Source organism: Rissa tridactyla, chromosome 2 (assembly GCF_028500815.1).
Source record: "Rissa tridactyla isolate bRisTri1 chromosome 2, bRisTri1.patW.cur.20221130, whole genome shotgun sequence".
Lineage (NCBI taxonomy): Eukaryota > Metazoa > Chordata > Aves > Charadriiformes > Laridae > Rissa > Rissa tridactyla.
In genome coordinates this window covers 114,318,853-114,332,485 of record NC_071467.1, presented here as the reverse complement: position 1 = coordinate 114,332,485, position 13,633 = coordinate 114,318,853, and the positions used below count along the sequence as shown (strand labels likewise).

Genomic DNA, 13,633 nt, shown 5'->3' with positions numbered 1-13,633 from the left:
GCACCACGGAAAAGAGTCTGGCTCCATCCTCCTTAAACCCACCCTTTAGATACTTGTAAATGTTAATAAGGTCTCCCCTCAGCCCTCTCTTCTCCAGGCTAAAGAGTCCCAGCTCTCTCAGCCTTTCCTCATAAGGGAGGTGCTCCAGTCCCTCATTCATCTTGGTTGCCCTACGCTGGACTCTCTCCAGTAGTTCCCTGTCTCTCTTGAACTGGGGAGCCTAGAACTAGACACAGTACTCCAGTTGCGGCCTCACCAGTGCAAAGTAGAGGGGGAGAATGACCTCCCTTGGCCTGCTGGCCACACTTCCCTATGCAGCCCAGAATTCTGTTGGCCTTCTTGGCGACAGGGGCACATTGCGTGCTCATGGATAATTTACTGTCTACCCATACAATACAACAGAAGTGACTGCTTTGTCTCTAAATTTTTTTTGTAAACTTGAACTGTTCAATCTTATCTCAGATTCATGCTTTAAGTGCTTAAAATTGGTTAAGCAACAGTTAGTCCCTAGGAGAACTCCACCCCACGTTTCAAATTCATCCTTCCTCCTCTTTCCCTAGAAGAATGTAACTGCAGCAGTCTTCTAAACATGGTTACGTGGTTAAACACAGTTTACAGCTAGACACAGCTAGCATTGCTTAGATTCTCTAGGATAAAATATATGTGGGTTGAAGTAAGAAATGGAACCATCCAATTTTTATGACACTTGTTAATTCCAGGTTGTACCTGGAAACCCGAATTGTGTACATCAAAAGTCAATGCATGAAAATTATAATTCCAGGGCAAGCACCTGCAGCTACTGACAAACTACGATTTTTCTTTAATATGACAGAAAACACATTGAAGAGATTAAAGATCATTAAATTACACTTTCAAGCAATAACATGTCTCTAGTAGGTGAGCATTACACAAAGTACATGCTGTTTACAACAGCTACCACAAAATTTGCTGCAAGCTCATTTCATATTAGAAGCCCTTTAAACTACAAAACATCTATGCAATCACAACTACTGATCAATTGCTTTTGAATTTGTCTAATTAAATTCCTTTCTTAGAAGAGCTAGCAGCATGTCCAATTGCACTGGCAATTTTTTTAACCAGAGATCAAGAAATTAATTAATAGGCATACAAATAGCATCTACTGCAAATTGATTTTTCTATTATTTTCATAGCACCTTCCTACAAATCATTCCTAAACATCACAAGAATAATATTTCCTTCTTCTAACATACAAGGCCACTATTTATATAATAGCTTTTCTTTTCCTTCCAAGATGAACACCAAAAGATTAAACAGGACTATAAAAATCAAAAGCAAGCTTTTCAGCATTGTGCACACCAATTCCTGCTTACACATTTCTCTGTTATTGTGAAGATTAAAAGTTTCTAGTTTCTTTATAATAGGCTGGTTTCTTTATTATAAAGCCATTATTAACTTTGTTGTAGCACTAAATACATCCTGCCTTGTTGGTAATGTACAAGGACCAATACAAAAATTTAGTACATAAATAGAAATGCTTTTTAACAGAGAATCCGATGTAGCTTGATTAAATTTTTCTGATTTGGCATCTATAGGTTTGACAAACGTGTACATCTACTTCTGTATCACACAAACACAACTTTTACTTGAAGTTGAAAATCTGAAAATTAACTTTTACGATCCACTTCAGTTGTAAAATTCAAATCAGTTTGCAATTCATAACAATTTGCAGATGGGCAAAGAAACTGAACAGAGCACACTTAAATTAGGCACGTATCACATCTAGGCAATGAAACTACATGAGCTGAATATTCACCATTTGTATTAAAAAGGCTGTTCACACAAAGATTATCTATCTGCTGTATAACTGTTCTGGTGCAAGTAAATAAGGGAAGCAAGAAGCAGCACCTTTATGTCCCTATTGATTTGAATAGGTTATAGCATTATAGATTCAATTTAAAAAAAAAATCCTAACCTATAATAGTTACTATATTAAGAATGTAATTCATACAGAGCCCAAGCCCCAGAGATTCTGAGTTCAAAAGAATAATAAGATCACACACTTATACTAACTGGAAACTCCTTTCTGTTCTAGATGAAAAGGTTTGGAATATACTATAAAACCAAAACATATACATTTCCGTTCTGACTGCAAAACCCAATGTAAAAAGTAACAAGACCTCTCTTTGTACATAACAATTGCTCTAGTGAAAAACAAGGGGATAAAACAATGCAATTTTTTCTTTTCTCATTATAAAAATACTTAACATAAGAGAGGAGATGAGATTCTCAGACAATGGTAAGAATAAAAATAAATTTATTTTCTAACAGAGTATTTTATTGTGGGATTTGTTATATCTATTTTATTACCAAAACCCCCCTAGAACTTCTACATCACTTATTCAGAGTTGAATACAGCAAGTAAGAGTCATTTCACTAGAGTCTATGGGGTACGGATCATCATTCTTCATTGAATGCATTCTGCATTAGGAAAACTACTAAACACAACCATGGCACTTGAAACAGACAACTTTCCAAAAGGAAAAAGAGAGACAACTTGTTTGAACAATTCTTCTGAAAAGCAGTATTCTCAAAAATACTTATATTTAATAATACATATTAATTTGAATGTCAAAAAGGCTACACGCTTAAAGGAATTTTTGGAGTGAGACTTTATACTGTTCATATTTATCAGGCCTCATTATTCCTTTACTGAAAACATATGTACTATATTTTGAATACTTCAACTATATGCATTAGATATACTTGTTCAAATAAAGACAGATTATATTGAATTAAAGAAAACAAGGTCTTTTCCAATATAGGAAATGCAATTTAATTTCTCCCACATAGCAAAGAGGCAGTATTAAAATCCTACCACAGATCTTACTTTCAAAACAACATATGCAGCAGTGGGGTCTCTAGGGTAATTACTACTTTACTACACATTTGTTTGTACTAATAATAACAACATTTCTTTGTTGCAAGGGGATTCACATCAACAAAGGAAGATGACAAAGGAAACCTACCAAGAAACATGTGAGCTTGCCTAAAACAAAGTTTTCACAAATGTGGCAAAATGTTTGTTCCATTTTTTCTCCGGAAAGAAATCTTTTTCCTCACTCTCCTTTCAACTACACTAGCTCTAACTAAAAAAGCTTACAAAGGTAATTGTTAAGAAAAGCACCCATCTAATTTTGGTTCAAAGTACCTTATAAAATAAGCTTCTGCAATATGTATCTATTTCAACTGCCTGATTTTTGTCATGTTCTCAGAACTCATCTTTCAATTCAACTGCATAAAAAAAACGGTCAAGCACAACCCAGTTGCTTTTAAATTTAAAGGCAACAGTTCTACACAGCAAGAGCAGACTCAAGAGACTCACTTTTGTTTTATCTTTAGGGCTGATTTAGTCATGCCATTTCAAAGCGTGAAAGAATCACCCATCTATCACAACAATACCTAGTATTTCTTAAAGTAACCAGAAAACCCCCACTTTCAAACTTAGAGCATCTCATAGTTAACTCATTCACAGTAAAGACTGACATAAAGGTGAATCTGACTCACGTGTAATCATACATCAAAAGGCAGTTTTCTCCAATTTAGAGAAATGTTTTCTTAGAGCAAACAGTAAGGAAAAATAGTTTTCCTTAACACCTTTGCTTTTTAATTGTTGTGACATACAACAGCACATAAAGGTAAGTCTTACCGATAAGGAATCTAATTGTGACTGCGCTTCTCTAACAAGGCATGTTAGAAAGTAAAAACAGATCTTCCAACAGAAAAGCACAAAACGCATAAAGTAACTTCTTAGCAAAGGGGACACATCATGAAACAAGGGTTAATCTAACGCAATGCAGGGTTGAGGCAGGAAGAAAAAATGCTTTATTCCTTGTATACTTCCAGTATGGGGATGGTTTAGGAATGGATTTTTTTAAAAACATTGTTCTTCTGCAGCTATCACATTCTGAAATGATTAGAACATAAAATCCCCGTAAGGAAGGACATGGTCAGCCTCAGACAATTTTGTTGTGAATATTACACCAGCCAAGCCATTCCACCAGTTTACAGTGTACCATAAAATATTTACACAAGCTATGAACTATAAAATACTTTCACATGAACTATAAAATATTTACACTATCAACATCAGTTAGGAAAGAATGATGTGCTGTCAAGCTGGTGTGACCCAGGAGCAAAGATTCTGTGGTCGCAGATTAAATAAAACTATTGCAAATCATCTGGAAAGTTACAGGGAATATTAGGTTAAACAAATTACTGCTTCCTGGTCTCTTGGATGGTAAACGTAACCAGGAAAGCATAGCTTATATGCTTTAAGCTAAGTTTTACCAACAACATAAAGAAAGGTTAGGCTCATAATCAAACTGTACTGACCTCTCTGAATGTTCCTTCTAGCAAGGTGTCCAGATGTTGAAGAGGAGCAGGAGTTTTGTCTTTGAATCGTGTCAGCAATCGCCGCTCAATAGCTCGAAACTGTACAGCCCTTTCAGACAGCAGCTCCTGAAATTTTTCAGCATTCAAACGTAGCTGCAATTTAAGGGTTTTTAAGAATTCAGGTTAAGGGTCATATGCGTTATGTATATACATTCCAAATGAAACATGAGAATGACAGTAAAATTTTTGGGAGAGTAGTGTGTATTACTCAAATATGACAATGTAATTTATACCAGTTTCATATTTTACACTCCTCATGAGGCTTATTAACATTTTCAAGAATTATCATTTGTCACTGAAATAAAACCTAATTGTCAACAGCTACAATAATCTGTGAAAATGCATAAATATCTTATCAAGAAGCCTAATAACAAGAGTGAAATTTCACCACCAGGACCTCAAGGCTTCTTCTTGGTTTGGCGTGCTATTTATGACATATGGACACAGCATATTGGACTTGATATTCATTGCAGTAGAAATTAAATGGTTATTCCCTGAATCATGGATAAAAGTTCTATATTATGTACTGTTTGAATGACTGCCTTTTTCTGAAGTGATCAGCTATAGCAACAAACTTTCTTGAAGTGCTCACTCAACTTTGAACAACATTGTACACCAAAAGCCCAGACAATAACAATTCATCTATTTTTATCTTTTAATCACCTTACCATTTTCCAGTACGTGCCTCTAACACAAAAATCCATAAATAAAGGTGTGTCTTTCAAAAAGCTGGGACTCCTCTGTACAGTTGACATGCTGTAACTAGCAGAAGTTACCAAAAGAAACATTAAGACACATAGCTTTCCAGATGTGAGTGTTACAACACACATCCAGTTTAAAGGGCCCAAAAATGAGCAGAAAAATTAAGTTTCCTAAATTTAGGAAACAGATTATATTTAAAAATATGCAAACATACCATTCTGTCAGTACATAATTATGAAGGAGAGCTCAGAGAAGCTACGAGAAAAAGAAACACTATGCAGCTTTTCTAGAAGTAGGAGGAAAAAAGGGACATCTCAGGTAATATTCTCCCAAGCTTGCCAAAAAAGAGTGTGTTGAAACTTAGAGGAATGGAAGCATTAGGATCCCCTTGATAGATCATTTGATACTTTTTAGATCAGATAATTATTGTAAAATTTCAGAAACTTCAAAATAGCCAACTGCAACATAATTAGATCCTAACTTAGCATTGCAGCAATCACACCTATCTTTCAAACTTCAATGTATTTAAGCTTGTGATACAAATTAATGAAGCCTATGTTTAAGGTATTTCTACAATACCAGTCACTAAAAAACCCAAACTTTTTGAATTTCAAATTAATTGAAAGACTAACAGAATAACAACTCATGAGCTTGAGAGACAGACTTGGGTCTAGGCTGACTCCTTTACAAATCCCAGAGAATCCCAACTACCACTTCCATCTTTCTGTGTGGTGATAGCTCCATCTCACAGAAAAGTTGGCAGCATAAAAGAACATCCAATGGTATTTCTCTTACATACATATGTTGCTGCTTTTGCCCGTTAATGAGTTTAATAGAAATTTTCAAATACCTATTCTCTTTTTTTTTTACTGGAAAAGCAGTAGGTGGAAGGAGTGCATATATTTTATTTTATTAGCTATTTCTACAAGCTAGCTGAACTACTGGAGATTATTCATTGTCATCTGCATGACCGAACAGGAAAAAGTAATTACATTTATTTTATATTTGGTCTGGTAAACTTCCTTGAGACTCCAATGCTAATCCTACAAGGGCAGTCAGTTTTTTTTAAAACGTGAAAGGACTTTTTATGTAATTACCAGGATGATTCAGTGAAAAAAAAAATGCTCATGGCTTCATTATTACAGAAGAGTAAAATAGCCTGAAACTAAGGACAAATTTTAGAAACAATTTTACAAATAACATCACGTTAGTGAATGAAGAACCCATGGCTTCTGTACAGGCAGTGAGCAGAAGGGCAAATACTAGTACTATAATTTGTACCATTTGCAGACTGCACACCAGCTACTTGCACTCTGCAAATCACAAGGATTGTTTCAGAGGCGAGGCAAGGCATACTCCATATGTTAAAAACCGAATGACGACATTTTTCCAGCACTATCTTAGACGCAACTATTTTCTGAAAGCCGAATGCCTGTGATAGCATAGTACTAACATACGAACAATTTTTAAACTAGAACATTAACGATTCACATATTACATAACATACCTCAAAATGTCTATCGATTAGTTCAAAATATTCTTGCAGGGGTATTGAACCAGAAAAGGTACATGCAAAATCTTTGCAGTTTTGCTTCTTAAAATGTTCCTCGAGTCGAAGCGTGAGCTCTTTTGTTATCAGCCAAAGGTCTTCTAACTGATCACTCTGGATCCTATATCGCTCTTTGAGAACAAGAACAAATACACAACTAATAAACACACATTTAAGCCACACACATTCACTATACAACATAGTTTAGATAACACATAGATTTAACTTGCTAACTGTATCCAAAGTCTATATGAGATTTTTGTAAGAGACACATGTCACAAGTGTTAAAGAAATAATTGCATTTTATTGATGTCAGTCCTAAATACTCTCTCTTTTATCCTAACTTTAACAGGTAATTTTGTAGTAGAAAATGAAAGTATTTCTCGCTTCAGGACTACTTACTTCAGAGTATGAGCCTGTCCATGAAGAACAAAAAAGTATGAAGCACTACCATAATAAGGAAACAAGGGAATTACTGGATGATTATAAATCGTAACAACAGTGTCTGCAATTCCCTGCCATAACGCAACCTTAGTGAGCTTTTCTTAGGGTTGGAGGCAGAATCAGGCTCAATTTGCTTTGGACATTGACAGAAACACAGCATCCTAAGCATCTGATAAGAGTGGTAACAAACCAACTCCAATCCACCTAAAATCTTAAATGTCTTTTGGAAATGGTTATTGAGTTCTTAGTTAATACAGTCAATATAATTTTTATTACATCTCTACCTCCTAGGATACCTTCTAGTAGGAAAAGTATTGCTCCAACTAGTCATAGGCAATATTTAGTTGATGGTTTGATGCTTCACTCTAGATACATCTAAAATTAGTAGGAGATTTTTATCCATCTACACACTACGGCTTTGTAAAAATCGCTTAGTGTAGAAGCAAAAGTGGTAATATAAACTGAAGTGAAAAAACAAATCCTGTTAGCCAGTGTTATCTGTCCCAGCAAATTCATTTAACTTATCAATTTTAGTGAATTTCAAATTACCACGCTAGTGGGATGAGATTTTGTTTCTGTTGTTTCCGGTCCACATTTGTACAATCCTCTCTTCAGTTACCAGGAAATCAGAATTAACTATATGTTGAGAGTAAAACACGGTGGAAAATCACAGCAGCATTTTAATTTTCATTTTCTTTTCAGATAAATACTATCAAACAACAGTTCCTTATTTCTTTTCCCTATTCATCTACCAATACCTTATCCAAACGGATAGACAGAAATGCAGTTATGAGGAAAAAGAGTTGCTGGGGTTTGATACAAACTAGTTCTTTTTTTGCCCTTGTTAACAAGGTTCACAGTAAATCAAATTAACTAGAATTCTTTAGATCTTGAATGTACTTATTTAAAATTTTCTCAACATTAGTAATTCAAGATTGTTTGACTGTACCACTGGCACCATTCCCAGGATACGCATTTCACTGAATAGAGAATGACAAATTCTGTTTACAGTGTAACAGGAAAGAAGCAAGTTTTATTTAAAAACATGCCTGTTAAAGAAAAGAACACCATCTGCTAAAGATAACATTCAACCTAATATCCATTTTTTAAACACTCAGAATGTAATGGCTGGACTTAGTTGGATGTATCATCATACTTTGCCTTAAGTGATTTTTCCTTGAGGGAAATTAGCTCAGATGTTTTCAGGCCAAATCAACAGTCATTCCATTTATAATTGACATATCTAATACATTAATGGTTTAAAATGGATAAAACTAATTTCCTCCAAAATGCACATTTAGTTTCCATACATTGTTTGTTGGTCAATACAAACACAATGTAATTTTACCATGGCCTGAGTAGAGAGCATTGCAGTCATTTGCTTTACATGATGTTCCAGCTCTCAAGAAAGGCAAATTAGATTTAGAAACTGTAGGAAACTGAGAATCTTTAGTTGTACTAAACACACACTTTAAACAGAAATACAATGAAAAAACTAAAGAAATATCCGTGCTTCTGCTCATCCTGTGCTTTAATACTAGTTACAGAACAAGTGTTAATCCAACCTCTTAGATTTTTGTTAAAATAAGCTCGGTTACAATAGATTTTCAGAAAAGCGGGAGACTGAGGAGGACCAACAGATTACACAGTTTACAAAGGCTTTTAACACTGCAACGGGTTGTCAAACTAACACAACCGCCATTAAGAATGGTTGTCTTGCCAGTAGGTTATCTGAAGTCTAGAAGATTCAGTTCACAGCTAGGAAGCCCGCATCAGCAGAAAAGAAGCAAGCCACAATTAGCAGTCAAGCCTTCTTTACACTTTAAAAGACAGTTTTAAAAAATTTCAGAAAAAAAAAAAAAACAACATTAAAACCTTAATCTACATGGGGAAAGCTTCTTTTTAATATGTATTAACTGTCAAAATGAACTTCAGGCTGGGCTTCTTTGCAGCAGTGCTCTTGACAGGCTAAAGTAATATCTTCAATTACTACACTGTTCAAAATGGATTTGCTAATACAATTAAAACCAAATGTGAAAACAGAAGTCATTCACATTTGCAGCTTCAGCAGTGAAACCCAACTGAACCTGGAGACTTTCATTCCTACATGCAGTTCTCCCCATTGAGAACTTAAGGTCCATTTGATAAGGGATATGGAAAAATATTTCTTCCATTGTACAAGATTAACTTCTTTCATGGAAAAATAGAAATAAGGATTGATCAGTCCCAATAAACTTTTTTACTTTCCTGAAATCCCATTACTTTTAGTCACTATTTATCTGCACATAGATTTTTTTTTTTTAAGAACACTTCTGCAATGATAATGCTGCATAAGCGCTTTTACAAAGTACAAAACCAGTGTTAAATTACATAGCAGAATAAGGATCTCCCAAATAATACATAATTTCATCTGCATTCATTAGCTCCATAGAAGTTCTGTCCACTCAAGTACATACATTTTAATATCGTGAAATTCTAGCAAACAATGCTTTTGTATTATGGATAGTCTCTGTTAATAAAAATATTCTGAATTATGCTTGAGTATCAGACCTTTTAAAATATTAAAAAAAAAAGTTTTACTTAGGTAACATTTCAAATAAGCAAAGCACCTAAGAAATTCTGTAACCAACCCAATCCAATCCATGAAGGGGATGCAGGAAACAGGCTGCTAACATGGAAGGTGGCATCAACAACTCATTCGGTTTCTAAAGTAAGGATTCCCAGGCACAAGAAATGAGTAGTCACTCTGAGAGAAACAGACATTTTGAATCTCCTCTGTAAAGTGAACTTCACAAGTAAAGCAGTGTGGGAAAGTTTATAGTAAGACTGCAAGTGTCATTCCTAGCTAGTGAATAAACAAACCTGAGAGGAAAAGCTTGATGGTTTGGGGTGGGGGAATTAAAAGTTATAGCATCACTAGAAGCTAAAACACATTCATTACATAGACACAAGTTTTTCCCTTACACAGCATCTATGCAACTATCTTACATCCAAATGAAAGACTGAAATTGTAATCCAGAAAAGAATAGTTATTTATAAATCCTTTGCATTCTTTAGTTTTCAGAAACTATCATTGCATGTCCAGTTAGTTTAAACTGTTTAAGATCTACTATTTAAACAAATATTAAAAACAAACTAACAATAAAAAGACATGCAAATAATGCCTACGCAAACCAATACAAAGGGATTTGAGCCTTAGAAATGTAAAGTGATTCTTGGTACCATGAAAGTTACTCTCCAGATGGTTTCTGTTTTTAACACATTTGATTACATTAGAAAAGGTATTAAATATTGTCTTATAGCTCACAGCTGACGCCACCAGTATTTATATAACCCATCATGAATACCAATTTTTGAAAACAGTGAGGCAGATTATTCTTGTGTTGAAAGAATTTCACATCAACAAACTAGATTCAGATTTCTCACTCAAAACAGTTTTCATTAAGAATTCACACAGTGTTCCATTTGAACTCTCTGCAATGCGCAATAGGTATTCTAGCTTTTCAATTTGTTAGTCTGCTGTATTAAATGAAGACTTTGTCCTCTGCTGGCAAGGAAAACACTAAACACAATTGAACTGATTTGGTTCCAACGCGCATGCCAAGAAAGAGCTAAGCAAGTTGTGCACCCATACAGGGCAAGACCATAAACTCGGCAAAATGAAGAGAACCAATCTTTTTTTTTAAAGAGCACAAACACACAGGTGGTTGGAACATGACTACTTAATTCATAAACTGCACTGGACCAGGTAACAGCATAGCTACATGCATGTTCTTACATTCTGTAAGCATAATAGGAAGGCTATTGAATCCATAATCCTACGCTTCCAAAGACATACAGGCATCTAAAGATAGAGACAGGCATTTACTTAGATGTAGAGAAGCAACTAAGTATGGCCTGATGCCTCATTAAGGTCAAGGATTACTGAAAGTCAGTGGAGAGTTAGAAACCTGGTTTTAGTCCCATTCAAAAATTCCAGTAGATGACTACTTCCAAACACAGATGTTGAAATACCTTTGAGGAAAAGAGTTGTTTTTCCATTATTACAATAACAATATTAATTAATGAATAAAAACATTGCTAAAAACTTGAAGAAAATCCATTTTTTTCAGAGAACTGTCACCATGATGGACTATATCTTCAGTATGATTTTTGGTTTTGTTATAAAATTTTGTGTCTTCCCTAGTAAAGTAACTAGATACTGAGAGGGAATAAGAAACAGTCAGTTAACACTTTGAAACTCCTGTGCGAATTCTCACACAGTTGTGATCCTTATTTGTATGGTCCGCATGCTCATTTTGTACATACATTAACTGATGATCAAGCCTCTTTTACATTAATACTAAATAGCACTTACGTGATGTTTTTGAAGCAAGAAGAGTGGTTTTTGACCCAGTTAAAAACTGAAATCCCAGAACATTTGCCTGGTCATCCTCAGACGGATCAACAAAGTCTGAAAGAGAGAGTTGAGTACAGCTTTCTATAATCCGACACAGGTATTCAACAAACCTCAAGCCATAGCCAGGACCATATCAAATTTTGCATGCGCAATTTGGGAAAGGCACTCTGGATGAGGCTGCTCCCCATCTTAGGGCTCATAAGTAAAGAACATCAGTAGTAGTTTGGTATAACCCTCCCTTCATTCACAGGTGGAAACTGAGACGCACACTGTTGTTCTTCCCCAGCCTGGAAACAAAAGGCAGATTTCTCAAAGGTTCTGTCTGTACCATCTAAAAAGAATTGTGATTAGTGTACAGCCCAAAGGCTATCAATCACCTTTTACTGGATGCAAGCTCACCTTTAATTCAGATATTTATGCAAAAATTATGTGGAAATTACCATGAAAATGTTTAAGCACGCTCTCTTTCCACCCTTCAGTACAGAGCACAACAAACATCTAGCTTTCTAAAACTAGCTACTCTGCAAAGTCCATGCATGCCCACCTTCCTTTTCATTCCATGCAGTGGATCATACCAGCTTAAAAGGCCCAATTTTAGAGTACCATATTTTAAAAACTATTCCATGTCACCTCTCCTTCCAACCTTCCCCTAAAAACAAGGCAAAACAGGGAGTAGAAGAGATACAATTTTTATTGAGTACACCAAAAATCCAAAGTTCCTTCACAGATCACATTGTAAACAGCATGGTTCCTCCTCCCTCCCCGCCCCAAAAAAGGGATGAACAGAAATCAGAAGATTTTAATACCTTCTTCTGGAACACATTAGGCCTATGCTTTGTGTTATATTTTCAACAATGCTTCCCCAGGTCAAAAATAAAATACAATGCTCTATTTTGAAAGCATTATCACTTAGCCATAACGGAAGCCTATGATTAAAATCCTAAAGTGCAGACCTTTGAAAAAAAGTTTCCCTGTTTCAAGTATTACACAGCTCATCATTTGAGAGAAAAGGTATATATACCCGCAAAGTGAAAAACATCAGGCTACCAAAAAACCCAACCATGCCTACTCCACTGCTCTCAGACAAATGTACTCTACAAGCTTTTCAAAAAAAGAAGTGCAGCTCCACCTTAAAAATATCATATTAAAGTTGTTGGCCCATCCAGTTCTCAGAAAACTGTTCCAGAACCTTAGTCCTCTGAAGTTCAGAAACTTAATCGCTGCCAGACTGAATTTATTCACAATCACTTTATAAGCCCTGTTTATTCATTTCTTCTTGTGCTAATACGATCGTCTAGATCCATGATACAGCCACAAAACATTTACTGAAGGCAACTGTATTCCCTTTTTTTGCCTGTGTTTTATTAAGCTAAATGAGTCACTTTCTTTTAATTCTCCTCTTCAAATCCCTAGATAGTGTTCACAGCCTTTTTCTACACTTTTGAGTTTGAATTAATTTTTATTTAATATCAGCAACCAGCACTCAGTGTGCCAGTGCATAGTAACATGATATTAGTTTTCCTGCATGGAAACATTTTGTCTAATGCATCCTCAGTTCTTAATTGTTTGCTTATGATTGTACTATATTGTACCACAGAGTATTCCTGTGGTAACTTCCACCTCCTCTCTCTCTTCCAAATTATGAGCACATAATCACAGCAGATAATATTTTCATAACATTACACTTTATAGTACTCAGTTTCCTCCTCGTTTTTCCAGTCCTAAATGGCATCTAATTTCTCCTTCATACCATTTTAATATTCTCCTGAATATAGAATGTAGCTCAGGTTTGCGCATCAGAAAATATCACTAAGTACATGTCTTCTTTTGGGTCCATGAAGGCTAATGAAATTATTAAATAAGATCAGCTCCAGACCAATATATCAAGAACTCCATAAATCCTCCTCCAAAGTAACTGCACCCCTTACATATAACATTTACCATTTTTGCTTCACCCTGCTTATCTTTTTTTTAAATGAATGCCCGTGTTTTCAGGTTACAGAAGATTACAACACCACTGATACAATTTTATGTAAAATGTTTTTCTGGATACATAAGAATTAGATCTATATCATGTCCAGTGGGTAAAGAAATCTGCAGTTTTA

The 13,633-nt window shown here is 35.1% G+C and overlaps 1 protein-coding gene across 8 annotated transcripts in view; it reads right to left on the bottom strand.

Annotated features, from left to right (window-relative positions):
• The window catches only part of BBS9 (Bardet-Biedl syndrome 9), a 304,742-nt gene that overhangs the window by 212,064 nt on the left and 79,045 nt on the right, over positions 1 to 13,633 (bottom strand). For 7 of the 8 annotated variants that reach the window (XM_054193653.1, XM_054193651.1, XM_054193652.1 and 4 more), the window contains 3 exons: positions 11,487 to 11,582; positions 6,644 to 6,816; positions 4,375 to 4,527 (listed from right to left, as the gene is read on the bottom strand). In XM_054193653.1, the coding sequence (XP_054049628.1) occupies positions 4,375 to 4,527; positions 6,644 to 6,816; positions 11,487 to 11,582 (422 nt within the window). Of the gene's footprint in view, positions 1 to 2,826; positions 3,947 to 4,374; positions 4,528 to 6,643; positions 6,817 to 11,486; positions 11,583 to 13,633 lie in introns of those variants that run through there. The other variant, XM_054193657.1, reaches the window with a different exon arrangement.